At 51.3% G+C, this 27,320-nt stretch overlaps 1 protein-coding gene and 1 long non-coding RNA gene across 9 annotated transcripts; one reads left to right on the plus strand and one right to left on the minus strand.

Moving 5' to 3' along the window:
* SEMA4A (semaphorin 4A) lies at nucleotides 1–25,188 on the plus strand. Of its 8 annotated transcripts, none has more exons than XM_067728159.1 (15): nucleotides 1–77; nucleotides 7,062–7,232; nucleotides 9,399–9,559; nucleotides 11,373–11,435; nucleotides 11,696–11,794; nucleotides 12,026–12,131; nucleotides 12,952–13,068; nucleotides 13,447–13,571; nucleotides 13,733–13,905; nucleotides 14,950–15,100; nucleotides 20,671–20,851; nucleotides 22,729–22,847; nucleotides 22,957–23,114; nucleotides 23,380–23,480; nucleotides 23,873–25,188. In XM_067728159.1, exons 2-15 carry the CDS (start codon nucleotides 7,091–7,093, stop codon nucleotides 24,463–24,465), a joined length of 2,289 nt encoding a protein of 762 aa, XP_067584260.1. In that variant the 5' UTR covers nucleotides 1–77; nucleotides 7,062–7,090; the 3' UTR covers nucleotides 24,466–25,188. The 8 variants fall into 8 exon arrangements, with proteins under 8 accessions (XP_067584260.1, XP_067584258.1, XP_067584262.1 ...); XM_067728157.1 differs by lacking the exon at nucleotides 1–77 and adding an exon at nucleotides 2,746–2,835; XM_067728161.1 differs by lacking the exon at nucleotides 1–77 and adding an exon at nucleotides 2,865–3,005.
* Nucleotides 21,981–26,675, minus strand: LOC137219492 (uncharacterized). Its single transcript, XR_010941145.1, has 2 exons — nucleotides 26,454–26,675; nucleotides 21,981–22,652 (listed from the first exon to the last, which is right to left on the minus strand). It is a non-coding gene; the product is annotated as an uncharacterized lncRNA (long non-coding RNA).
* Nucleotides 26,676–27,320: the final 645 nt, after the last annotated feature.

Genomic DNA, 27,320 nt, shown 5'->3' on the forward strand with positions numbered 1-27,320 from the left:
GCTCCGCCCCCTGCCCGGTACAGACTCTGCTGGAAGTCTTGGACGCCTGGGTTAGGGTCTCCACTGCTGGGCTGGGGGTAAGGCTTCAAAGTGGTGGGGAAGGGGGACCGTGGTCCCTGGGGTGGGATGGGGTGGCGTGGGATGTCAGTTTCCTAGCCCTATGGACACGGAATATCTGTGTGCCAACTTCAATGGATAATGTAGGGGGCCCTCTGAGTGGTCCTCCGGCCTCGGACTGGGGGAAGGGTAGCCCCAGGTATCTTGAGGGACAGAGCCTAGGGGGCAGGATGCCTGGGTATCCTCACCCTTCACTCCCCCATCTTATTTTCCTGGGACCCTCATTTGCTAACCTCCATCCAGCCATTTCCTGCTCTTCCTGAAATTAAAGACATAGGGCCCTGACGCCGCCTTCCCACAGATGGGGAAACTGAGGCTAAGCAAACCAGAGTAAATGGAATTGTGTGTGCCTCAGCAGGAGAAATGGAGATTAGGCTGTAGAAAGGTTCTCCTTTCTCTACCCCAGTGAACTAGACACAGGGGACTTGGGAGTCCAGCGTACCCCAGCAAACTTCTAACTACAGCCACAGTCCCCACCGGAGACTAAGCCCCTGCTCCCTCGTCAAGACAACTTAGCTCCTGCCTGCAAGTTTTGATTTCCATATGTCAAAGCCAGGAGAGGTTCCCCGAAGCCCAGCTGGGTAACCTGGAACGAAGTGGAGCTGGGGGCGGGGGCTGTAGGCCCCCCCTACTTTACTCCCTTTTCAGAAATGGAAATGTAGTCCCTTCCAGTTCTGCCACAGAGACTGTGAGCAATTCCCCTAAAAGGGAAAGAGATGGGGGCCAAGGACACCGCCGGGTGTAAAGTCGTTCTGCAGTCCAACCTGCCCTAGCCCAGTTTCCTCTAATCCCTGCCACCTTGATTCCAAATCATTTCTTCCCCTCCTGCCGTGTGTCCCAGTCCTGGGGAAGAAGAGCCTGTAGGCCCCCTCTGAGTTCCCAAGGGCCTCGGGCTGAGGGCACACAGGATGGCATGTCAGGAAGTGGGGGAAAGTGGTAGCAGCTCTGCTCAGTCCACTTCTGCTTTCACCACAGATGCTTCTTGCCCTGCCCCGGACAGATATGCTCACCCATCACCCCAACCCAGACCTAATCTAAAGGGGAACCAGGTTTGGCCTGTGAAACTCTCTGCCCTGGGCCGGCACCAGCACACTCACTTCCTTCTTCCTAAAAATACTCAGTCTAGAGATAAGCCAAGCTGCTTCCAGGTAGGCTGGAAAGCCATCCTTTTACCTATGTGAATCAGAGAGGGCAAGTGCCCTGCCTATGATCACACAGCAAGTTATAGGTATGCAGGCCTGGGATCCAGGGCTCTATTTTTGTTTTAATTTTTAAAAATTTTATTTATTTATTTATGCGGTACACGGGCCTCTCACTGTTGTGGCCTCTCCCGTTGCGGAGCACAGGCTCCGGAAGCGCAGGCTCAGAGGCCATGGCTCATGGGCCCAGCCGCTCCGTGGCAGGTGGGATCTTCCCGGACCGGGGCACGAACCCACATCCCCTGCATCGGCAGGCAGACTCTCAACCACTGCACCACCAGGGAAGCCCCGGATCCAGGGCTCTTGCTCCCCAGTCCCATGGTACCTTTTCTCACAGTCTTCCCACAGGCGGAGAGAGGCCAACCTGGAAGAGGCTTTTTGTTTTCCATTTCTTTTTTCCTTTTTGTTTTTTTTTGGCCACAGGGCATGTGGGATCTTAGTTCCCCTGCCAGGGATCGAGTCCACACCCCCTGCAGTGGAAGCATGGAGTCTTAACCACTAGACCACCAGGGAAGTCCCCTGGAAGGGGCTTTTTCAACTCCTCATTTTACCAGTGAAGAAGTTGAGGCCAAGGGGGAACAGGAGGGAACTCTGGTAAACAGTGGCTCAGGATCAGGCCTGGAAAAGGACACCAGGCCCAGCTCCCAAAGCTTCCACCCAGACCCCTGCTTGCCTCACAGATGGGAAAGGATCCAGCTCAGGCTTGTCTCTTTTTAGCCCTATCTCATCTGGACCTCTGGAAAGTCCTTTCTGAAGTCTTCCCTCAATCCCTCCTCTTATAGCACAAACTTTCTCCTAATAGGTCTCAGGGAGTTAGCCAAAGAAGACTTCTGGCATCTTCTTGGTAAAGTGGCTTAATAAGAAATGGCAGAACCTGAACCTGGCAATGGAGCCCTTGCCATGCAAGCCAGGATAATATTAATAGAAGAGGGCTTCTTGGGCTTCTTGACAGAGACCCTGTCTCTTGGCTTCTTTGCATAGATATTTGTGGGTTCATTTGCATCCTCATTGGCAAACTCAAAAATTTGCCTGGGGTCAGGCAGACCAGCATCCAGGTGTGACCCCCTTACTTATACACAGTTCCCGAGAGAATGGGGAAAACACAGAGAAACCGACCATAAAGGAGAAATGGCCCCACCTGACCCCCTGAACCCAGCTGGGGAACATCTGCACTGGGGTGCCTGCCTGACGGTGGGCAAGGGAGCTGAGCAAGGACCCCCAGGGGTTAGTGTGCCCCCTCCTGCCTCCCCCCACATCCGGAGCCCTGCCTCCTCCACACATGTGGATCCAGGAGCCGCAGAAGGTGGGGCGCAGGGGGACACTGGGAAGGAGGAGGAAGAATATGGGGAGATTCTAGTCCCTCCCACTTAGAGATGCAGTTGCCATGGTGACTGAGGACGAGTGAGGCGGGATGGGATTGGGGATGGGGGGTGGGGGTGTGGCAGGGCCGAAGGCACTGGGAGACAGGAAGCCTGGCATTCCAGGGGGAGGGAAACACGGAGGCCGCTCCAAGCTCCAGGTAAGGGAGCGGGAGAGCTGACAGTTCAGAAAGGAGGGGGCGGGCCATTGTCTGGCGCTCGCTCTGCCCTGAGGAGGGGACAGAGAGAGGGGGTCGGGCCATTGTGTTCAGGACTCAGCTCAGTCTCCCAGCACTAGTCAGACGGAAGGAGGAAACCTAGCAGGCACTGGGTAAGGGGTTAGGGGGGACTGGGCTGGGTGGGCGGCAAGAAGGCTGGGAGACTGGGGATGGGAAGAGGTGGGGGGGATGCTGGGGGAGTAGAGGTTTGACGATATCGCTAGTGCCTTAGACACAGTAGGCACTTAATAATTATAAGTTGATTTGACTTGCTTGTGATTGTAACAAGAGGGTAACGAAGGGCAGGGCAGGTGGGGCTAAGAAGGAGAGCCAGGAAGCTGATGTTCCCTAGGACTGTGCCCTTCTGGGGCTGTCCCTGAAGCCAGAAGGGAGAGGTGGGTGGGGGGGAAACTGGACCAGCTGGGTCATTGGCAAAGCCAGGAGTGGCTTCTCTCCTGGCTTCAGGAGCCCCTCCCTCAGTGAGGTATCCATGCTCGCTCAGGGTGCAGAAGAGACGGAGTCCCTGGGGTGAGCATGGGGTAAGTGTGGGAGTGACATCCCCATCTCCCTTCCCACCTCCATCCCCACATCTACATCTCTATCCTGGGCTGAAAGCTGGCCAGAAAGGGGCTACTATTTGATGTGGTCTAGGGGCCGTGGGGGAGGAGTCCCCACTGGGGGGGTCAGGGTTGAACTCAGCATTGTTGTCATGGGGGTCCCCAGGCTGGGCCCCAGGGCTGGGAGAGAAAGGAGTTGGGGAGCTCCCACAGTGGAGCTATGAAATGGCACGGCCCCTACAGCCTTGTCCTTGAACCTCTGACCCCTTCCTACCACCACCCCACCTGAACTGCTGCCTGACTCCAACCTCAGCCAGGACACTTCGCCTCCCTGGCCTTGGTTTCCTGGTTTGTACAGTGAGGGGGTGGGACCCTGTCAGCTCTGAGCATTCTTGATATTTTGGGCAGGACCTGCTACATCATTTGCAGGGCCCAGTGCGAAATGAAAGTGTGGAGCTCCTGGAACAAGATCAAGACTTTCAAGACGGCAGCAGCTGGGCATTAGACCGAGCGTGGGGACCTGTGTGACTGCGCAGGTCACATGCCCAGGAAGCCAGCCCTGGCTGTGGGCTCTGCAGGCTGCAGCAAGGGAGATGGCAGTGTAACTTGGGATCTGACTCCTGAGGCTCTGGTGCAAGACAAGCAGTGGTAGCGGCAGGGTGCCCTTCCTCCCCACCAGGCTCCTCCAGGGAGCTAGACCAGAAAGCCCTTGTGGAGACAGGGGGTGGGACCTGTACCTGATGGCCTTTCTTCAGAGAGGTTTCTGTTTCCTCTTGAGTCAGGAATCACCCTAGAGGCACTGTTTCTTAGCCCATAGGAGCTAGAACTTGCCACCCCCCACCCTACACACTTGCCTTCTCCATGCAAGTGGCTCAGAGCTGAGTTTCCCCAACTAGGGCAGGAGTAGGACTCCTGAGAGACAGTGTAGCTAAGGGAGTCACTCTGGTATGAGGCAGATATGAGTTTAACTTGGCTTCTGGCTGTGTAACCTCCTTTGCCTCACTTTCTGTCATCTTTAAAATGGGATTATGGTGGTACCTAGCTAAAATTGTTGGGTAGACCAAAGCCTGATAATGCAGACTTCATATTCACTGGAGAGGCTGGCGAAAGGGAGACTTGTTGCCAGAAGGAGAATTCCTGGGTCTCTGGAGAAGGAGGAACTCGGCTCAGGGCATTGAATCTAACACTTCCAGAGAGGTGGGAATAGGGCAAGGACTGGGAGGGTGGGGCTGGAACCTCCTTCCCCAAGCCCCACCCACCCTATCAGAGCTCCTCCCAGAGACCCAGAAAAGACGATTTGTTCAAGCAGAGAGGTCCCAGAGCAGGTTAGGCTCTGAGGTGGGGTCTGGGTGGGAGTTTCCCTTGATTCTGAGAGTCTACAAAATGTTCTCTGGGTGGCTTAGACCATGGCTTCTCCCAAGGATCTGGCAACAAGACTCCATGAGAGTCTGGGGAAGTCTTAGGTAAGTCTTGATAGAAACAGTTGTCAGGAGGGGTTGGGCTGAGGCCAGCCCTCAGGGAAATGGAGGGAAAATGGGAGCAGAGGGAAAGGAAAGAAGGCTGAGCAGACTGATAAGGAATTCTTCTAAGGAGGAGCCTAGGCTGTCCCATCACCCTGTAGGCTTTGCTGTGGCAAGAGGGACGGAAGTTACCCTACAGGAAGGACTTCCTGACCATGAGGAATGTGCATTTAAGAAGGAGGTGGGTTATTTATCGGAGTCGGATTAGCCCTGGCGTGTCTGTGCTCTTTAACCAGCAGTCAGCGGGGCTCAGGCGGAGTGGGCAGGAAACTACCCACTTTATAGGTCGTGAAGCCCTTGGTGCTAGATGCCTCATTAACCCTGGATTATGAGGTTCCCCCTGGAGCCTTCAGGGAGGGGGTGAGCAGCCATCATCAGGCGTTCGGGTGCCCCAGAAGTATGTTCAAGCTCAGATGGGAAATTTTCTGGGTTTCCCGCTGGCCTGATGCTGCCATGAGAGTGTTGGAGATAAGACTACAGAAGGAATTTCCACAGCAAAGCCATGGATAAGAGCTTAATGCAATGGTTTTATTTATTTATTAGATTTTTTAAAGCCATTTTAAAAAATTGAAGTATAGTTCATTTACAGTGTTGTATTAGTTTCAAGTGTACAGCAAAGTGATAGTTGTACATATATATATTCTTTTTCAGATTCTTTTCCATTATAGGTTATTACAAGATAATGAGTATAGTTCCCTACGCTATACAGTAGGTCCCTGTTGTTTGCAATTGTTTTATTTTTTAAAGACTATGGCCCAGTTGGAAGTGGGAGGTTTGAAAGTTTAGATCACTGCAGGGACTTCCCAGTAGGTTAGAGTAGAGAGACCGCACCTTGTGGGTAAGTGGAAAGAGGAATATGAAAGACTGTGTCATGTCTCCTAGCTGGGAAGTCTTGAGCAAGAGGAGAAACCACTGCTAGTCTGGTTAGACTGGATGTGATGAGATAGAGGGACAGGGGAATGGCTGAAATGACCCAGAAACTTTCTGGCCGTTTAAACTTTCTGGATAGATGAGGTGAAAGACAGAGGTGTGCCTCCTTTTAGTCCCCTCCCAATCCACCAACTTCCACCCAAGCCAGGGATCTGTCACAACTCGAGGTGGAAATTCTGGTTTCCCTTGCCCAGAGCTCCCAGTGCTGGCTTTGCCGCTATGGGTACCTGGAGCACCGCACGCCTGGCCCAGCCAGGCTGAGCCTCCCGTCCCCTGCCTCTGGGGCCTGGGAACCCCCCTTCTTTCTTCTCTTGGATGGCACCTACGCCCAAGAGTCTGAACATCTAGGTTCTGCACTGTGTCTGGCTCAAAGGTGAGATGAGATGGGTGGCTGGGGGTTGGCAGTCCCAGGGGAGGATTATGCAGAGGCCCAGGGAGATAGACAGCAGCAGCACAAGGACCAGGGAGAGAGGGGGCAGCTGCAGAGGCTGGGAGACAGCCAGCTAGTCCCTGCCCGGGGCCACTTTCCGCACGATGCTGGTAGCCAGCCCTCCAGGCTGGACTCCCATCTCCTCCCTGCAAGAAGAGGCTTGTAGGCCTGAGAGTCAGCGACCTAAGCCCAGTTGGGGAGAGATCAGAACAGGCTGATTCAGACCTGGTCTGCTTGTTTGGGTCATCAGAGGGTAGGGCTGTGTACGAGGCCCTGGGTATCAACAGATCTGAAAGTGCCAGGAGAGTCACGTCTGAAGAATCTATACTGTGAGTGCAGGAATCTGCTCCCCAGAAAGTTCCCTGCCCAGGACCAGGCATTGGTTTGGGCTCTGGGCTATAGGAGGAGGGAAGGCAAAGAGGAAACAGCAAGAAAGACTTCCCTGAGAGTAAGGTGAGAAAAGGCAAAGTGGCGCTATTGGTGCAAAGAGATCAGAAGGGCGGGATGGGGAACAGCTGGCCTCCTACCCAGAGGGGAGAGTGAGGCGGGATAAGGCCTGTGGGATGATGGAAGTGAGACTCTCTAAGGGCACTCTGGAGAGGAAACTGGCCCGTCTCTCTAGCATCCCCCCCACAATACACACTTCTGCTGCCTGGGGCTATCTGATTGGTTCCCAGGGACGATGTGGTAACGACTGCTCACCCAGAGAGTGGCGGGTGCCTGTTTCCCCAGAGCCGTCTGGTGACAGCCTCTGGCTGAGCATGGCCCTTCCAGCCCTGGGCCTGGACTCCTGGAGCCTCCTGGGCCTTTTCCTCTTCCAGCTGCTTCTGCTGCTCCTGCCACCACCGACGACTGCACGGGGTGACGGGCAGGGGCCCACACCCAGGGTCAAATACTACGCAGGTAAGTGTCTGATGATCAGGAAGTGTGGGGATGGCAACACCGGGCTGACTGAGACAGAAGTGAATGATGAAACTCACCTGGGGCAGAGATTGAGGAAAGGGAAGTGAGGGGACCAGGGGGCCAGGGGCGTTGTGCCTTCTTGTTCTCCAGAGTTGGTGATTTTTCTTTCCCTCCTTAAATGTCACTGGTATCGAACTGGTCACCTCAAACCCGTAACTGCTTTCATGCCCTCAAGTGCCCCAAAGCCAAGGCCCCTGCCAGAAGAGCATCTGTGGGCCTGGTGACCCAGGACACACCAGGACACACAACTGCACAGATGATGCTGGACCACGTCAGGCCCAGTACTGTGGACACCAAGAATACAAGAACTCAGTGTGGCCTGACTGGGATACGGACCCTGGGACCCTTTAGGCACAGCTTGGCTGGTTTCTTACTGAGGCTGTGGTGACTGCTGGTCTTGCACCTCCAGGGAAAAGATTCAGGAAGGAACACGGGCTCTGGAGGAGTTGTAGGGGCAGACTCCTGGGCACAGCTGTGTCTTTAGCGTCTTTCTGGGGCAACGCGGTAAAGGAAATGCATGTTGCCCGTTGATGGAGGGACCTCTGTGTTGGGCGCTGGGATTACAACATAAACAGGGCTCAGCCCCTGCCCTCAAAGTGCTGATGGTCCCAAGGGGGAGGCAGATGAACCGACAACCACACTTTGGGGCAGTCAGTTCAGTAACAGAGGGGTGTATACAGTTCTGGGGAGGCCTGCCTCTCCAGCACCTTGCCACACGTTTCCCCAGCTCCTCCTCTTGGTTGGTCCTAACAGTCTCTGAGCCTCCGAAGGTAACAATTAGCTAGTCAGTCCTCTAACTAATGCAAAAGTACAAATGTGCTCATGAGAGAGGATTTCAGAAGCTCCTCCCCGCTTGCTGATATGCCAGGGGACCAGGCACACACGCCCCACCTCTGCCACACCACGGTGATGGGGAGACCTCAGGGAACTTCCCACAGCCAGCTGGAATCCCATGCCCAGGTGACATCTAGGCGCTTGCAGGAAACTTTGGAGAAAAACATTTCCTTTCTGTTCAGCCTATGGCAGTGATTCTTGTGGTGGAAATTTCCTGCAATAGAGGCGGGGAGGAAAGTGGGGCTGGTGAGTGGGTCCCCTACAACCCACAGCTACTTTGACACATAGTCTTATCTACATCTAGCTTTCCTGTCTGTGGCCGCCAACACCTTCCTGTCGTCTCTCTGCCTTCTGCTCTCGCCACGGGTGAGGACCAACGTGTCCTCCCCCACCGCAGCCCCCAGGCCTGGAAGAGCATCCACTGTGCCTCACTTTATTTCCTGTCCCTTTGTCTGTCTCTTGGGTATGGGCCACCCTCCCCCAGCTCCAGTCTGTCATTACCCTGTCTCTGGCTGCCTTTCCTCTCTACTATGAGCTCAACACACAAAGCTCCTATGGCTGCCAGCAGGGTGGGACGAAGCGGGGAGCTGCTGATGAAGAGTGGGTCCAGTTGCCAAGGTCTGGGGAACACACTCTGCCAGCCCTTTTCTTCCCCTGATTTTATTTCAGAAATCAGCTGCTTGCCCACTGACTTATTTTTTTTTAACTTTTTTTTTTTCTTTTTTTTTTTGCGGTACGCAGGCCTCTCACTGTTGTGGCCTCTCCTGTTGCGGAGCACATGCTCCGGATGCGCAGGCTCAGCGGCCATGGCTCACGGGCCTAGCCGCTCCCGCGGCATGTGGGATCTTCCCGGACCAGGGCATGAACCCGTGTCCCCTGCATCGGCAGGCGGACTCTCAACCACTGCATCACCAGAGAAGCCCTAAACATTTTTTAAAAATTAATTAATTAATTAATTTTTTGGCTGTGTTGGGTCTTCATCTCTGTGCGAGGGCTTTCTCTAGTTGCGGCAAGCGGGGGCCACTCTTCATCGCGGTGCGTGGGCCTCTCACTATCGCGGCCTCTCTTGTTGTGGAGCACAGGCTCCAGATGCGCAGGCTCAGTAGTTGTGGCTCACGGGCCTAGTTGCTCCGTGGCATGTGGGATCTTCCAAGACCAGGGCTCAAACCCATGTCCCCTGCATTGGCAGGCAGATTCTCAACCACTGCGCCACCAGGGAAGCCCTGACCACTGACTTCTCATCACTGTCTCCTTCTCCCCACCTCTCAACAGGGGATGGACGCAGAGCTCTTAGCTTCTTCCACCAGAAGGGCCTCCAGGATTTTGACACTCTGCTCCTGAGTGGTGATGGAGACACTCTCTATGTGGGGGCTCGAGAGGCCATTCTGGCTTTGAATATCCAGGATCCAGGGGTACCAAGGCTGAAGAACATGGTGAGAGGCCAGGGGAAGGGCGTGGGCTGGGAGTGAGGAGGGGACCGACAGCTGCCCTGCGCTTGGGCTGCTTACGCATGAATAACCACCCGATTTGCTGTTACCTATAATCAGCAACAATCAGCAATTCTTTTTTTTGTTAATATTTATTTATTTTATTCTTTGGCTGCATTGGGTCTTTGTTACAGCGTGCGGGCTTCTCTCTAGTTGTGGCCCGCGGGCTCCAGAGCGCGTGGGCTCTGTAGTTGCAGCACGCAGGCTCTCTGGTTGTGGCTCGCGTGCTTAGTAGTTGTGGTGTGCAGGCTTAGTTGCCCTGCGGCATGTGGGATCTTAGTTCCCTGGCCAGGGATTGAACCTGAGTCCCTGCATTGGAAGGCGGATTCTTAACCACTGGACCACCAGGAAAGTCCCCTGGTGGGGATTCAGCAATTCTTCGTCTAAACATATATATATGATTGGTATAACAGACAAGAAACACTATAGTGGCCTCACTATTCATTGGTACCATGAATACTGGTTGAATACTATTAATTACTAAAATGGCTGATATGGAAATCATTGACATATGAGAGAAACATTGACTCAAACTGTATCAATAATATGATATCCACCCACCGGTAGAAATCACTGAAGCTTCTGTGTTAAATTACAGCCACCCTACTCATGGGAACAACGTGAGGGAGAAAGGGAGAGGGAAGGATAAAAGGGAGGGAGGGAGCTAGCAATTACTGAGCATCTCCACGGTTTGTTTTTCTCAATGTGTGGTCTGTGGGCCACCTGCACACATGGGACGCCAATTAAAAATACAGATTCTTGGGCTTCCCTGGTGGCGCAGTGGTTGAGAGTCCGCCTGCCGATGCAGGGGACACAGGTTCATGCCCCGGTCCAGGAAGATCCCACATGCCGCGGAGCGGCTGGGCCCGTGAGCCATGGCCGCTGAGCCTGCGCGTCCGGAGCCTGTGCTCTGCAACGGGAGAGGCCACAACAGAGAGAGGCCCGCGTACCACCAAAAACAAAAACAAAACAAAACAAAACAAATACAGATTCTGGGCTTCCCTTGTGGCACAGTAGTTAAGAATCTGCCTGGCAATGCAGGAGACACGGGTTTGAGCCCTGGTCCAGGAAGATCCCACATGCCGCGGAGCAACTAAGCCTGTGCGCCACAACTACTGAGCCTGCGGTCTAGAGCCTGCGAGCCACAACTACTGAAGCCCGTGCGCCTAGAGCCCGTGCTCCGCAACGAGAGAAGCCACCGCAATGAGAAGCCTGTGCACCACAAGGAAGAGTAGCCCCCACTCACCACAACTAGAAAAAGCCCGCATGCAGCAACGAAGACCCAACACAGCCAAAAATAATAAATAAATATAATTTTTTAAAAATACAGATTCTCTGAGGTGTGAGGAACTGACATTTTTAACAATTTCCTCAGGAAATGTGGTGGTTTTTTTTGCCAACCTTTGCTTTTATACCATGCATGGCATTAGGCGCTTTACATATGCTACCTAGTTGTGCCCTCCAGAAGCCTGTGCAGTTGACCAAGATCACTCAACCAGTAAGTGGCTGAGTCTAGATTCAAACTCAGGTCTGATTCCATAGGCCATGCTCTACCATGGAGCTGTGTCCTAATGAATAACAGTATCATCAGAGTAATAGCCAGGGTCACAAAGTGAGGTTATTATAGCCCACTAGCGTGTAACTAACCACTATGCCTGTTGGTGATTTCACATCAGAGCCAAGGGGGGGGATGGTAGGTCAGAGCTAGAGCTGAAGACCTCATTCCCTTTATCTCCTCTTTCCCAATGCCCCACTTCAGATACCCTGGCCAGCCAGTGACCGAAAAAAGAGTGAATGTGCCTTTAAGAAGAAGAGCAATGAGGTAAGTAGAGGTGGAGATACTGGGGCTCTGGTAGAGAACCCTGGTGTCCCTAGACCATCACTGGATGATCTCAGGTTGGGCAGGCAGCAGAGGATGCTTGTTTGCATGATAATTGCCTGCATCATGTTCTATAAAGACAGATGGGGACTGCCTCAGCATTGCCCAGCCCTTCTCCCTGCTAGGGAGTGAAGGAGCAGCCTCTGGGGGCCCAGGAGTTTGGGGCAAGTGCCCTGGAGGCCTGAATTCTCTATCTCCCCCAGACACAGTGTTTCAACTTTATTCGTGTCCTGGTCTCCTTCAATGCCACCCATCTCTACGCCTGTGGCACCTTCGCCTTCAGCCCTGCTTGTACCTTCATTGTGAGTTATCTGGCACCAGCTCTCAGGCCCCAAGCATCCCTCCTCACGTCTACTCCCAGCTCATCCTCTGCAGCTCTGGAAAACTCTGGTTTTCCAGACGCAGGACCCTTGTGAGCTTCCTGGCCCCACACCAGTTTTCCTCTACATCCCCTCCCCTCCCTCCCTCACGCCCCTCCTTTCCCAGACATGAGACTCTGGCGTTCTGGCCCCCCAGCCACTCCCCCTCTCTAGGAACTCCAAGATTCCAACCTGTTGCCCATCTCAGAGGACAAGGTTGTAGAGGGGAAAGGCCAAAGCCCCTTCGACCCCGCCCATAAGCACACGGCTGTCCTGGCAGGTGAGTATGAGGTTCCCTGGTCCATCCCAGCAACTGCTTTCCCTGGTCACTCTGTGACATATGGAATCTGACAATTTCCTGAAAAGCAGGGGACAGAGGGAGGAGAAGCCAGGAGCCTCAGAACACAAAATCAGAGGGAGAATCAGGTACCCCAAACATCAGCTCCTGCTGAAACTGCCACAAAAGAGGTGGAGCGAAATGGATATGGAGAGAGGCACAGAGGTGGGAGGGTCCAGGAAGGGTCGCAGGCAGGGAAGAGGTCTGAGATTCAGTCATTTGTTCAACAAGTATGCTCTGTATGAATGCCCCCTCTGGCGTGCCAGGCATTGTGCTAGGAACTGTAGGGATTACAAAGAAGAAATCATGGTGCTGTGCCCTCCCAGACACAAACCATTACAGACTTCCCACCCTGGCTTCCTGAAGGCGGTGGACTTTGACTGAGTGGGACCTTGAAAGATAGGTAGATGGGCAGGGAAGGTGTTCCATGAAGAAAAGGGTAGGACTTAAGGTACGGAAACAAAACGAAGCCGTCTTCGGGCAACAATGAGTGATTCTAACTGGCAAGTGGTTTAGCTGGGCATGGGAGGGAGGAGCCAGAGAAAAGTGCCAAAACACTGAAGGCCATAAGGTTGGCCATTCCCTGTGGGCAGAAGGACCTAAGAATGGTGCTCAGTGTGGGGCTGTAAGCTGGGCTTTGGGATTCCATAGGAAGGTGTAGAACACATGAAGGAGGCCAGAGACTGATGTGAAGGCTGACAGGTCTGAGGAGGGCAGGGGCACCCTCCAACTGATGAGGTCTCCCCGCCTCTCCCCACACTAGATGGGATGCTCTATTCCGGCACCATGAACAACTTCCTGGGCAGTGAGCCCATCCTGATGCGCACACTGGGATCCCAGCCTGTCCTCAAGACGGACAATTTCCTCCGCTGGCTGCAACGTAAGGACCTGAGCCCCACCCAGCACAGGTTTGGCCCCCTTCCCCAAGTCCCGGAGACCTGGCACTGTGAACTGCTGTTAATTCACTCAACTCTCGTTTGTTGAGGTATAACAGTGTGCAAGGCAGTACTGTTAGGCATTGGCGGTACTGCAGGGAAGAAGACAAAACTCCCGTCCTCTTGAAACTTTCATCTTACATAAATAATTAAAGAAGTACCAGTCGCTCCCCGCCCCCACCCCCCACCCATGGCTACTTCTCGACCAGCTGTGGGACACGAGAGGTCATGTCTCCTGTCCTCCAGAGCCAAGAGTTTTCACAAAGGGGAAGCAAGGGCATCCAGGTGCTCCATCTCTTAGCCCATTTGCCCCGCCCCTGCAGCGGACGCCTCCTTCGTGGCAGCCATCCCTTCGACCCATGTCGTCTACTTCTTCTTCGAGGAGACAGCCAGCGAGTTTGAGTTCTTCGAGAAGCTCCACACATCCCGGGTGGCCAGAGTCTGCAAGGTCTGCAACCTGGGCGGGAGGCGGGGCTGGCTGTGGAGAAGCCAATGGGGAGACGGCAGAGGCGGGGCTGAGCACGTAGTGACCAATGGGAGTGAGGGGCGGGGAAGAGGGTGAGGTCACGTGGGGCAGGGGTCGTCCCCTGACTCCTCTGGTGCCCCTAGAACGACGTGGGCGGCGAAAAGCTGCTGCAGAAGAAGTGGACCACCTTCTTGAAGGCCCAGCTACTCTGCGCCCAGCCGGGGCAGCTGCCCTTCAACATCATCCGTCACGCTGTCCTGCTGGCAGACAATTCCTCCACCGATCCCTATGTCTACGCTGTCTTCACCTCTCAGTGGTGAGCAGCCAGGCGGGAACGTGGCGGCTGGAAGCGGGATTACGGGTCAGCACCCTTGTTGCCCTGGCCCGCCAGGGCGGGTAGGAACCGATGTGAGCCGAGCACATACTCCACACTTCACATACGAGGGCATTTGATCGTCACCATCTCCCAGGAATTTGACTCATGCCCTTAATGTAGATGGGAAAAATAAAGCTCAGAAAGGTTCTTATTAGTTTATATCCTGCCTGGTTCCAAAAAGGATAGGAGGCAGCTTACAAAAGGCAAACATTAAAATAAAATAAAATCCATGAGGAAATGGAAATAAAAGGAGAATAAGAGAACCCAGGGATCCAGTCAGCACATTACACATGTGCTTTACAAATGTGCACTGCTGGGATGTCGGCACAAATTTAGCTCTGAGCTTCCTAATGGTCAGAGCAAAGAGTGAAACACCACCAGCGACATAAGATAAAAATACAGTCATTGCTTGGAGGCTGAGAAAGTTTAACTTACTTGCTGTGGTCTGGGATCTGCTGACAATATGTCAGGTATCAAAGATATCTGTTGTAAGCAGGGTCTGGTATCTATGGCATCCAGAACTGAGAATATGGTGTATGTCACAGGTTAAAGAGAACAGGAGAGACCATTTGTCTCCACAGACCAAGGCTGAAGGAATAAAAATAGTTGTAGTTAGGCTCTGGTTGGTTATCTGAGGACCAGGAATACGTGGGATCCCCAAGGAGGAACACTTCATCTGGAGCCTGTTGGGCAGCTGGTTATACTGCTCCTCCCATAGGGGCCCAGTCTGGGCAGGCCAGGCAGGAGACACCCCAGGGCATGAGCCCCCATTTAATTCTCATTAAAGATAATCACACCTCAGATCCTAAGATGGGCTAGAGTCTGGGGCTCTCCTAGCCCTTACCACCACAGCTGGGGGCTGACCCAGCCCTTCATCCTCCTGCCTTTCTGGGGTTTCTAACCAAGGGTGGGCCAGGGTTGGAAGGGGAGCTTCCTGGTATAGCAGAGGAGGTTACAGACAATGTCCCCTCTGGCTTTCTGCAGGCAGGTTGGTGGGACCAGGAGCTCTGCTGTCTGTGCTTTCTCACTCAAGGACATCAAGCATGTCTTTGAGGGGAAGTATAAGGAATTGAACAAAGAGACTTCACGCTGGACTACTTACGGGTTCTCTGATATCAGTCCTCGGCCAGGCAGCGTGAGTACTACCCATCCCACTGAGCAAACCCTGCCTCCCCAGTTACATAATATGCATGTCAAAGTACCTATCACGGCATAATAAATGCCCAATAAATGCTAGTGTTCCCCGCACCCCCAGGTCCTGTCTGCTCAGATATTCACCCATTCTGGCTGCCCACATTCCACATGTGTCCAACCCCATCCTAAACACAGAGCAGCACCTCTTCACCCCAGCTGAGTGCACCCCAAATACCTGGGTGTATCACTAAGGAAACAAGGGAGCACGGGCTGTGCCAAGGACTGTCTTGGGCATCTTCACCTGCATTTCTTATTTAACTTTTGTTTTTTGATCAGAGTGTATATGTACAGCATTTAAACAATCACATAGATTTACATGGTTAGTTACAAAAAACAGCCCTGTTTCCTATCCTCAGCACTTTTTCCTCTCTAGAGACAACCACCTTCAACTCTTTTAGCTGATTCTTTTGATATTTATCTCTAAATCTGGAAATACTTTTCTTACTTCTTCTTGATGTTTCAGTGTCAGGCAGTGTCTATTGAATTCCCATTCTGGATGGTGAGGATTTAACCATGTCCCCCATCCGCACTCAGCGATGTGCTAGAACTGGCTTGCAGCAACTAGCAAGAACCATTTGTGCATCTCTTTACAAATCCGAGTTCAGTGACAATACATTGATAGCTTGAAATCAGCCATGGTGGGAATAATACATCATGGAAATCAGCAAACACTTCAAATCAGAGGTCCCCCCACTCGTCGTTCCCCAGAGCTGCCTTATCAACACACCACTGCACCCACCCATCATCTCCCAACATTGTTTTATAGTAATTTTGGTTAAATCAATATTTGTATTATGATTCATTATTCACAACTGAGCCAGGTAGTAAGACATGATTATTTTTCCTTTTTGCATAATTTAAAATTTTTCCCTGGGGTTAGTAATTATCTTGATTATTATTATTATTATTTTGCTTTGTTTTCTAAGCTCTTATCTTTAATTCAACCCCAGACTATTCCTCAGTTATCTGAATCTCTTTTAAAAACAGATCCATAAAAAAAAAAAAAAAAAGATCCATTATGTATTCTAAGAGTTTCATCTTCCTGGAGATCCTTCCTATCTGCTGTAGTCTGTACTACATCTTAACTACATCCGGGACACAGCTGCCATCCTGGAATCTCCCTTCCTCATCATTCTGGGCATTCCCTTTGCCTCTTCCTTGTGCAATCTGGTGTTTCTTGCATCCCACAACTTCCTCTCTTTTCTTTTTTTTCACTATCTCATTTTAGTGGAGATTCCCGGAAAGGGATACATGACAGGTAAATTTTTTTGAGACCTTGAATGTCTGAATATGTCTTTATTCTACATTCACGTTTGATAGTTTGCCTAGGTGTATCTAATTCGAGACTAGAAATGATTTTCGTTCCAAACTTTGAAGGCTTCCTCTATTATCTTCTAGCTTCCAATGCTGCTGTTGAGAAGTCTAAAGCTATTCTGATCCCCAACTCTTTGAATGTCACCTGTTTTTCTTTTTCTCACTAGAATCTTGTAGTACCTTTTTTGTGTCGCTGGTTGTTTTGAAATTTCATGATTGTGCCTTGATGATATCTGTTTATTCATTGTCTGGACATTCAACTTGCCCCTTAAGCCTGGAATTTTAGTTCCTTCAGTTCTAAGAAGTTTTCTTGAACTATTTCCTCCTGTTCCCTTTTCATTCAACAAATATTTTTTGAGGCCACCTGTCACTGTTCTAGGCACTGGGGATATAGCAGTGAACAAAATAGACAAAAGTCTCTTTCCTCATGGAGCTGACGTTCTAATGTCAGAACGTTTTTTCACTTCTTTCTGGACCTCCTGGACTAGTCCTCTACCTTTTAAAATCCTTTAAAAGATTTTTTCCATGTCTTTGGTTTTGTTCTACTTTCTGAGAGAGTATCTCAATTTTATCTTCTGATCCTTCTATCAGATTTTTAATTTCTGCTATCAGATATTTAATTTACTAGATTTTTTGAGCTTTGAATATGTCTTTTATAAACATGTACCATTATAGAGAATTTTAAATATATAAAAAGTGAACAGAATAGTGTAATGGACCTCCGTACAGCTCCCATCAGCTCCCATCAGCCAGCTTCAACTCATAGCCAATCAAACTGTTTCATCTATACCCCACCCACTTCTCCTCTTATTATTTTGAAGCAAATTCTGGTCATTGTATCATTTCATCTGTATTAGTTTCCTATGGCTGCCATAACAAATTACCACAAACATGGTGGTGTGAAACAACGCAAGTTTATTCTTTCACAGTTCTGAAGGCCAGGTGTTTGAAATCAAAGTGTCGGCAGGGGGCTTCCCTGGTGGCGCAGTGGTTGAGAGTCTGCCGGCCGATGCAGGGGACACAGGTTCGTGCCCCGGTCCGGGAAGATCCCACATGCTGCGGAGCGGCTGGGCCCGTGAGCCATGGCCGCTGAGCCTGCGCGTCTGGAGCCTGTGCTCCGCAACAGTGAGAGGCCACAACAGTGAGAGGCCTGCGTACCGCAAAAAAAAAAAAAAAAAAGTGTCGTCAGGGTTGGTTCCTTCTGGAGGCTCTGAGGGAGAATCTATTCTATGCCTCGCTCTGAGCTTCTGGTTGGCTGCTGGAAACCTTTGGTGTTCCTTGGCTTGTAGGCACATCACTCCAATCTCTGCCTCTGTCATCACTTTGCCTTATCTCTGTATGCCTTATCTCTCCACTTCTCTTATACAGACACTTGTCATTGGATTTATTGCCCATTGTAATCCAGAATGAGTCATCTTTTTTAAAAAAATATTTTATTTATTTATTTGGCTGCGTTGGGTCTTAGTTGCTGCATGCAGGATCTTTCATCGCGTTGCAAGGGCTTCTCTCTAGTTGTGGCATGCGGGTTTTCTCTTCTCTAGTTGTAGTGCACAGGCCCCAGGGTGTGTGGGCTCTGTAGTTGTGGCACGCGGGCTTAGCTGCCCCGCGGCATGTGGGAACCTAGTTCCCTGACCAGGGATCAAACCCACGTCCCTTGCATTAGAAGGCGGATTCTTTACCACTGGACCACTAGGAAAGTCCCCAGAATGAGTCATCTTGAGATTTTTAATTATGTTTACAAAGACCCTTTCTGCAAATAAAGTCACATTCACAGGTTTTAGATGGACATGGCTTTTGGGGGGCTACCATTCATCCCATTACCTCATCCATAAATATTTTAGTATGTATCTTCAAAGGATAAGGGCTTTGAAAACAACAACAACATAGCCGTAGTACCATTATCACACCAAAAAATTAATAATAGTTCCTTAATCTAATATGCATTTAGTGTTCAAATTTCTAATAGTCTCACAGATATCATAAGGGTTTTTAAAAACTATGGTTTGTTTATTGGAATCAAAATCCAAATAAGAACTGTAAATTTGGATTGGTTGTTCTTTTCAGTCTCTTTTAGTCTGTATGTTCCCTTTCCAACTTCTTTTTTTCTCTTGCAATTTATTTGTTATGTAGAATTTTCCACAGTCTGGATCTTGATTTTGCATCTTGTGATGGAGTTTAAGTATTTTCTGTAAATTGGTTGGTGTTTGGATCTAGAGATGTAATCAGATTAAAGTTTGATTTTCGGGAACAAAAATACCTCATAGTGGTAGTGTAGTCTTCTTTCAGGAAGTATGTAACCTCTGGCCACACTCTTTGAAATAACAACTCCTCTTTTGTAGCATTATGTTCTTGTTTCATGGGTATACTAACTTCATACTTATCTCTCTTAAGATAGTAATTATATTTTGCTGTGGTTTTCTTTTCTCTGAATCATTTCTGTTTCTTCTTAGGTTTTCGTTTATTCATTTTTCCATTTCCTTGTTTTGATCTCTTTCATGTTCATGGTTTCACTCACATATCTGGTAATCCTTGGCTATCTACTCATATTTAAGAGGGAGGGGACCATGAAGCTGTTTGGAAACTCTGCACCCTGGGCATGACTTGGCAACTTGAGCTCCGTAATAGCTCCACTGAGGATGGTCTGGCTGGACTGCTTTGTTGGGGACCTTCAATGTCAATATCTTTAAGTCTTTCCTCTTGGACCTCTAGTCAGTTTTCCTGGAGTAGATTCTTCCAGTCTTCTGCCTGGAGGGAGATGGTCTGGCTCCTGGTGTCTGGGAGCCATGGGGAAAGAGGGCTGGGTGTGGGGGAAGAGTCTCAGCAGGTACTGTGTCTACTTGGATTTAATCCCCTGCTTTCATGGTGGTGTCACCCATCTCTGCTGTACTCCATTCAGAGTCCCTCTGTCTTACCCTCTCCAGAGAATAAACCTCCAGTTTGGGGCTAGGGTATGGAAGGGTCAGTCACTCAGTGGCATGGAGCTGGGAGGAAATCTGCCTACTTCTTAAAGAGACTTTCAAATAATCTTCTTTATTCAGCCCCTCCTTTGCCCCATTTCCAGAGGTGACTGGGGCCACTAATCCATGAACTTCAGGAATTCTGCCTTATAAATCAGATAGTTTGGGGTTATCCCTGGGCTGGCTTAAGAAGATTCTTTTATCCTGCTAAATCTTTTCCTATTTGTTCATTTGCTTTCCAGCTTCCAAAATGTGGCTGCTTTTGCCTCCTCTCCTGTTCTCCCCATCCCTGTAGGTTTGTGTCTTTAAAAACAAAAAAAATCCCTTTGGGAGGAAGTGAGAGTAAGTGCCTATGCTCATTCTGGCATCAAAATGAAATACAAATGTTATTACATCACTTTACAGATGAGGAAGTTGCAACTCATAGAGGTGGGGTAACTTGTCTGAGGACATATCTTGTAGGTGACAGAGCTGGGGCTGGTGTTAAGACAGTGCTCTTGGAAACGGAGGACAAGAATCGTGACCAAAGATCAGGACACAGGTGTCCCAAAGCCACAGTATGCTGGTGTTGGCAGGGCCTTTTGAGAACAGCTGGTCCAACCCCCTCATTTTATGAGTAAGAAAAAGAAGGCCCAGAATGGAGAAGGGATTCTCCCAGAGTCACGCATCAAATTCATGCCACACCATGATGAGAAACACTCCCTGTTCACCACCCCTTTCTGTGACATCATTCATTCAATTACTGACTCAGCGAACATTTATTGGGCACCAACTGTGTGCCAGGTCCTGTGTTATGCCTGGACTTAACAGACATGAGTTCAATGTGGTCCTTGTCTGCAAGGGACCCTCACTCTACTTCCTGCTGGTGGCCAGGCATCCTTGGTGAAGGTGACGATGGAGGAAAATAATGACAGCTAATGTTTATGAAATACTTACTTTATGCCAAGCACTGTTCTAATTACTTTTCATGTGTTGGTGCATTGCATCCTCACAGCAAGCCTGTGATGTATTGGTAATAGGCCCATTACACTGTTAAGGAACCTCAGGCACGCTCAGTTCAGAGGCTGGAATTCAAAGCCAGGCAGTTCCCGAGTCCAGCTTTAATCCCCATCCTGAAATGAGAACTGCCAAGAGGAAAGGAGGCAAAGGATATTAGCCAAGGGGGAGGGAGGGAGGGAAGAGGCAATGGGTGAGTTGAAGGAAGGAGAAAGCTGACCTGATCTGCCGCCTTCCCCTTCAGTGCTTGGAGGGCCCCTCCTCTGATAAAGCCTTGACCTTCATGAAGGACCATTTCCTGATGGATGAGCCGGTGGTGGGGACACCCCTGCTGGTGAAGTCTGGTGTGGAGTACACACGGCTTGCGGTGGAGACAGCCCAGGGCATCGATGGGAATAGCCATCTGGTCATGTACCTGGGCACCAGTGAGTAAAGGGCTGAAGGTCCTCAGGGGACCAGAGCAGGGACTGCAACTCGGGCTGAGGAGGGAAACCTTTGAGTTCATTGACTCAGGCATTCATTCAACAAATGTTTTCTGAGCACCTGCTTTGTGCCTGGCACCCTGCTAGGCTCTGAAAATACAGTGGGAGGACAAAACAGTCCTGTCCCTACCTTCTCTGAGCTTTCAGTCTGGTGGGGGAGAGAAACATGGAGGGCTTTGGTGGCCTTAGCAAGAACTGTTTATCTTATGGGGAAGACATGCTAGAGAGGTGAAGAGTGAGGGAGGATAGAGGGGGAGCTGGAAACAGCGAGAGTAGAGATCACAGATCATGCTTCAGGAAGCTTGGCTGTGAAGGGGAAGAGGGGAAGGGGAGGTAACTGGAGGAGGGCGTGGGATCCAGCCAGCAATCTTTTTAAAGATGGGAAAGATCGTCAGGATCCGGTAGAGAGGGAGATGGCGAAGAGATGGGCAGGTGAGGGGCTAAATGGCAGGTTAAGTTGCAGAGGCAGCAGGAAGCCTGGTTCTAGAACCAGGGGGAGGGACTGGTCGTGAGTGGGGGAGGTACAGACCTCTGCTGGGATGGGAGTGAAGGAGTAGAAGGGGGGATAAGACAGGAAGGGGGAATGTATAGACTTGTGGGGGAAATGGGCAAGACATAGAGGGAGCTCTTTTGTGAAGGCTTTTGTGTTTTCTACGAAGTAGGAGGACACAGGGTCATGAGTGAGGGGCGGGGTGGGTGGAGATTGAGGGGTAGAAAAGGTGGGAGGTTTGAGGAGAGAGGAAAAGATTCAAATATTCATCGTAGAAAGAAGGAGAGGGACTTCGCTAGTGGCACAGTGGTTAACAATCCGCCTGCCAATGCAGGGGACACGGGTTCGATCCCTGGTCCAGGAAGATTCCCACGTGCCACGGAGCACCTAAGCCCGTGCCCCACAGCTACTGAGCCTGCACTCTAGAGCCCGCGAGCCACAACTACTGAGCCCGTGCTCCTAGAGCCCGCGCTCTGCAACAAGAGAAGCCACCACAATGAGAAGCCTGCACACCACAATGAAGAGTAGCCCCGCTCGCTGCAACTAGAGAAAGCCTGCGCGCAGCAATGAAGACCCAACGCAGCCAAAAATAAATAAATTTATTAAAAAAAAAAAGAGAGAGAAAAAAGGAGAGACAGTCTGCGGGGGAGATGGGGAAGATTGCCAAGCATATATTATATTGAGGGCCTGGCTGAGATGGATGACCTTGAGCTTTAGTGGAAGAAACCCATCAGGTTCATTCATTCTTTTAGGACATCAGCTGTGCATATATTGGGTATACAATAGAGAACAAAACAGACAACAATCTAGCTCCTTTTTGGAGTGCGTGGGGACAGACAATAAACATACTGAAGAGTCAATTACTGGGTACATTATGAGATTAGAAAATAAATGGAGCAGTGTGTGGTCAGGAATGCCAGTTGGGGTGGTAGTAATTTTTAAAAGGGTGTTCAGGGTAGAACTCACTGAAGTGCCTTTGAGTAGAGGCACTTGATGGCGGTGAGGGAGGCTGGTGATGTGATTTTCTACAGAAGTGCTCAGCAGTCCACTTCCCCATGTCCATGGAGAAAGGGGACGGTTGGGTTCCTCCAGGCATGGAGTTTTATCAGGCAGTTGCAAAGGAAGGGCCGAGAGGCAAGGGATTTCCAGCCATTTACAAGCAAGCTCATCTCCGTGGCATAGAGGGAAACGGTCTGACAGGTCTGTGTCCAGTGCACACTTCAGAAGGAACTTTCTGACAGCTGGGGAAGCCATCTGGAGTCAGAGAGGGAGCACAAGAGGGGTGTGTAGATGGGGTCAGACAATTTCAGCTCTCTCTGTCACTTCACAGGCACAGGATCCCTCCACAAGGCTGTGGTGAGTGGGGACAACAACGCTTATCTGGTGGAGGAGATCCAGCTGTTCCCTGACCCTGAGCCTGTTCGCAACCTGCAGCTGGCCCCCACCCAGGTGAGAAGGGGCCTGACCCTCAGATGGCCTTCTAGTGGGGCAGACCTTGGGTGCTGGGTTCTTCCTAGGTGTGGCGAGGACACCCTGACACTCTCCACCTTTCTTCCAGGGCGCAGTGTTTGCAGGCTTCTCAGGAGGCATCTGGAGGGTTCCCCGAGCCAACTGTAGTGTCTACGACAGCTGTGTGGACTGTGTCCTTGCCCGGGACCCTCACTGTGCTTGGGACCCAGAGTCCCAAATCTGCCGCCTCCTGCCCACCCCCATCCCGTGAGTGCCAGTTACCCAGCTTATGGTCTTCCTCTTTCCAGGTGCTACTAACACATTCCCTGCAAGATTCCCCCGGCCTGTGGGGGGCTCCTTCAGGGATGGAGTTGCTTCAGGCAGTCCACTCTGGGCTTCTCTTCCCCTCCTCTCTGTTCCACCTAGTCTCCCAGACCCACCTTCTTCCCCCCTGCACTTCGCTCTCTTGCTCCCTCCTCCTCCCACTCTTGGCTGTTTCAAGGGATAATTTTTGCTTTCCCTGCCTTCTCAGGAAGTCCTGGAAGCAGGACATGGAGCGTGGGAACCCAGAGTGGGCATGTGCCAATGGCCCCATGGGCAGGAGCGGAAGGCCTCGGAGCCGCCCCCAAATCAGTGAGTGTGGGACCAGGGGAGGCACAAAGGCTCGGGAGGACTTCTGGGAGGGGATGGGCATTTCTGCCTCAGTTTCTCCCCCAGCACCTGCCTGGCTTGAGACCTGAATACCCAGAGTTGGAATGGATTGGGATGTAGGCTGTAGGGAGGAGGGATAGGAATTCTAAGCTGGGATTCAGGGCTGGGGTTGAAGTTGCTTCTGGTGTCAGAGTTGCAGTCAGATGGACTGGGGAGGTTAGTATGGGGCCCAGACTGGAGATAGGAAAGGGGTCAGAGTTGAGTTTAGGAGTTGAAATAGAAGTTGGAGGTGGGAGTTGGGGCCCACATGTCGGGTAGAGACTCCCTCCTGCCTGCTCTCTCCTTAACCTTTGGCCCCTTTCCCTTACCTACAGTTAAAGAAGTCCTGGCTGTCCCCAACTCTATCCTGGAGCTCCCCTGCCCCCACCTCTCAGCTCTGGCCTCTTACCACTGGAGTCACGGCACAGCAGCGATCCCGGACATCTCTTCCACAGTCTACCATGGCTCCCTCTTGCTGCTACTGCGAGATGGGGTGGGGGGTCTCTATCAGTGCTGGGCCACTGAGAATGACTTCTCATACCCTGTGGTCTCCTACTGGGTGGACAGTCAGGACCAACCCCTGGCCCTGGATCCTGAACTGGCGGGCATTCCCCGGGAACGCATGGAGGCCTCGCTGACCACAGTCGGTGGTGGGGCTGCCCTGGCTGCCCCGCGGTCCTACTGGCCCCACTTCCTCACCGTCACTGTACTCCTTGCCTTAGTGCTTTCAGGAGCCCTCATCCTCCTCCTCGCCTCCCCTTTGGGGGCACTCCGAGCCCGGGGCAAGGTCCAAGGCTGTGGGACCCTGCCCCTCGGGGAGAAGGCCCCATTGAGCAGGGAGCAGTGCCTCCAATCCCCCAAGGAATTCAGGACCTCTGCCAGTGATGTGGACGCTGACAGCAACCTCCAGGGCACTGAGGTGGCTTAAACTCTGGGTACAAGCTGGAGCTGTCGGGTAGGGCAGGGCGCCTGGCCGTGCTGGCTGGGGGTACCGGGAGCAGTGCAGCCCTGACTAGGGTGGGAGTAGCACAAAAGACCACCTTCCTCCCACAAGAGGACCTTCTCTGCCATTCTTTGCCACCGATAGCACTCAGTGGGACTGGGCACAGCGGTCTGACTCCCCTATGGGACTCCCTTCTGCCAAGCACGTGGCCTCTCTAATGGGGGCTGCCCCAGACCTGGACCTAGGCTATGATAGGAGGACCTAGAGAGGATCCTTCAGTTCTGGCCATTCCGGGATCTTCCAGAAACATACTGCTACAGGAGACCCTAAAACACCAAACACCTAAGCAACTGTAAGATGGCACACCACACCTGGAGACTCCACTCTAAAAGCAGCTGTCACCTTGGACACCAACACTCCCCTCTCCCAAGGCTCTCCAGGACTCTGCAGGGAGCTGCTCCCTTCCTGCTCCCCTTATCAACTCAACCAGGGAGGCCTTTCCTGAAGTCTCACCTCCTTCCGTCTTGCTTCAGTTGGGGCAGATTTAACCCCTTCTGGCCTGGCTAGAGCACAGGGGTAATCTGAGCCTTGTTCACTCCTTTTCCCTGTCTGACCCCTGGACCCCTTTCCTCTCCCCTCTCCTTTGTTTTGGGATTCGAAAACGACTTGTCACAGACAGTTTATTTTTTATTAAAAAGACAAAGCTTATGACTGGTGCTGTTTTTGTCGGAGCAGAGCGCTGCAGCCGAGGACCGCGGGAGGTAAGGGGAGCAAGCAGTCCGAGGACATTAGTAGGTTTGTAGGGTGATTGTTCTCTCCAGCTCCAAACAATCTTTTTTGCCCTGCCAGCTGCCTCCCAGCCCCCAGCCAGCCCCACAGCCCTTTCTTCCACTCCAGGCACTGCTAGAGAGTGCCTGCAACTCTGCCTTTGGGGCCAACACACGTCTGTGTGTCTGCCGGCCAGGCAGCACCTCATCCATCACGGACTCCGTGCTGCAGTCCCACAGTTGCTGTCCCCAGCTGTCCCACACTTCTCTTGACTCCTCCTCAGCCCCCCTTTCCCACTGCAAGCTGTTGGTTTCAACTCTTGGTGGATTGAATTTATAGCAAGACTGTGCAGTCACCCCCATCCTGGCCACATCCTTCCCAATATCTGACAAACACTCTGTCCACGCCCCCTTATCACCTTCCCCCTCTCCCTCCTGTCACGAAGGCACATGTCCCTCCTCCAACGAAGGCTAACAGGTGCATTTGCCCCTTCCGCTGTGCCAAGACCCCCTGCATCGCCCTCCCCACTTTATTACTCCCTCATCATTAACCTCCCTTCTTCCACCCACAAGTGTGCTCTCTGTACCGAAAAAGAAAACAAAGCAATAATCCTTCCCACAGCTCCACCCTTTCAGTCTAGCCCCTCCACCCTCACTAACTCTTGCCTGTTACCACCAATCACCAGGCAGGGTCCGTTCTCGCTGCCCCCCACCCCACCCCACCCCCAGTGTCGCCCTCACCCTCTTTAATGCCCTGTGGTCTGTCTGGCTTTTCCCCCACCTCTCTGCTCAGATGACTCTCCACAATTTCCCAGAAGCCCCCCCACTGGCCTTGACCTCTGTGCAGTCTTTACACCTTGGCCACACTATTCTTCTTACAACTCTCTTCTACTATGGCTTTTTCTTCAAAAAAAAAAATTTTTTTTTTTAAATTTTCAATTGTGGTAAAAAGCACAAGGTGATATAACATTTGTCTCCTTAACCGTACAGTTTAAGCATACAGTTCAGTATGTTAATGATATTCACATCGCTGTATAACAGATCTCTAGAACTTTTTCCTCTTGCGAACCTGAAAGTTGATGTCCATCAAACACCATTCCTCCTCCTCCCAACACTGGCAACCTTCTGTCTATTAGTCTGACTACTTTAGGTGCCTCATATAATCATATAGTATTTGGCCTTTTGTGACTGGCTCATTTCACTCACCATACTGTCCTCAAGGTTCATCCATGTTGCTGTATATGACAGGATTTTCTTCCTTTTTTGAGGCTGATTAATATTCCATTGTATCTATAGACTACAACTTCTTTATCCATTTGTCTGCTGATGGACATATGGGTGGTTTTCACTTCTTCACCATTGTGAATAATGCTGCAGTGAACATGGGCGTGCAAATATCTCAAGATCCTGTCTGCTAGGTCTCCTTTATTGGCGTTATTTGGCTTCTCTTGGTATTTCTCCCCTTCTGGTTCCTTTTCTTCCTCCCATTACCCAATGCACTTTTACCCTGAGGCCTGGCTTTCACTGTTCCAAGCACCCTTTCCAGACCTTCTCTCTTGTGGCTCCCCATGACCTCTAGGCCAACGGCTGTGGGGTAGTGGAAAGGGAATGAGGCCAGGGTTGAGCTCCTGGGGCCTTCGTCTGCTGTTAATAGACTTGGACAGCTCTTCCTGTCTGCACCTCAATTTCTTCACCTCTCAGAGGGAAAGGATGCATAGGAAACTTCCTGCTTTAAGCATTATGGATCCCTCACTGTCAAATACATAGCTCCAGAGCTGAACTTTCTCCTGTCCTCCAGCCAGTTCAAGGACAAGCCTGCTGGACATCTTTATCCAGGTGACCCAAAGGCTCCCAGAACACCTTTTCTCTGTTTCCCTTCTCAGCCTCCCACCAGCACCACTCTGGAATGTACTCTTTCCTCATCTCCCTCTAAGGTATAATTTAGAGGTTATCTCCTCCGTGCCATCTTCCCAGTCTGCCGCAGTCCTGGCTGATTAGTCTTCTCTAAGATTTCCCCAGCACTCACTGTCTACATCATTCATGAGGTACTTAGATCCAACCATAAGAATGTAA

The sequence above is a fragment of the Pseudorca crassidens genome, chromosome 2, assembly GCF_039906515.1.
Source record: "Pseudorca crassidens isolate mPseCra1 chromosome 2, mPseCra1.hap1, whole genome shotgun sequence".
NCBI lineage: Eukaryota > Metazoa > Chordata > Mammalia > Artiodactyla > Delphinidae > Pseudorca > Pseudorca crassidens.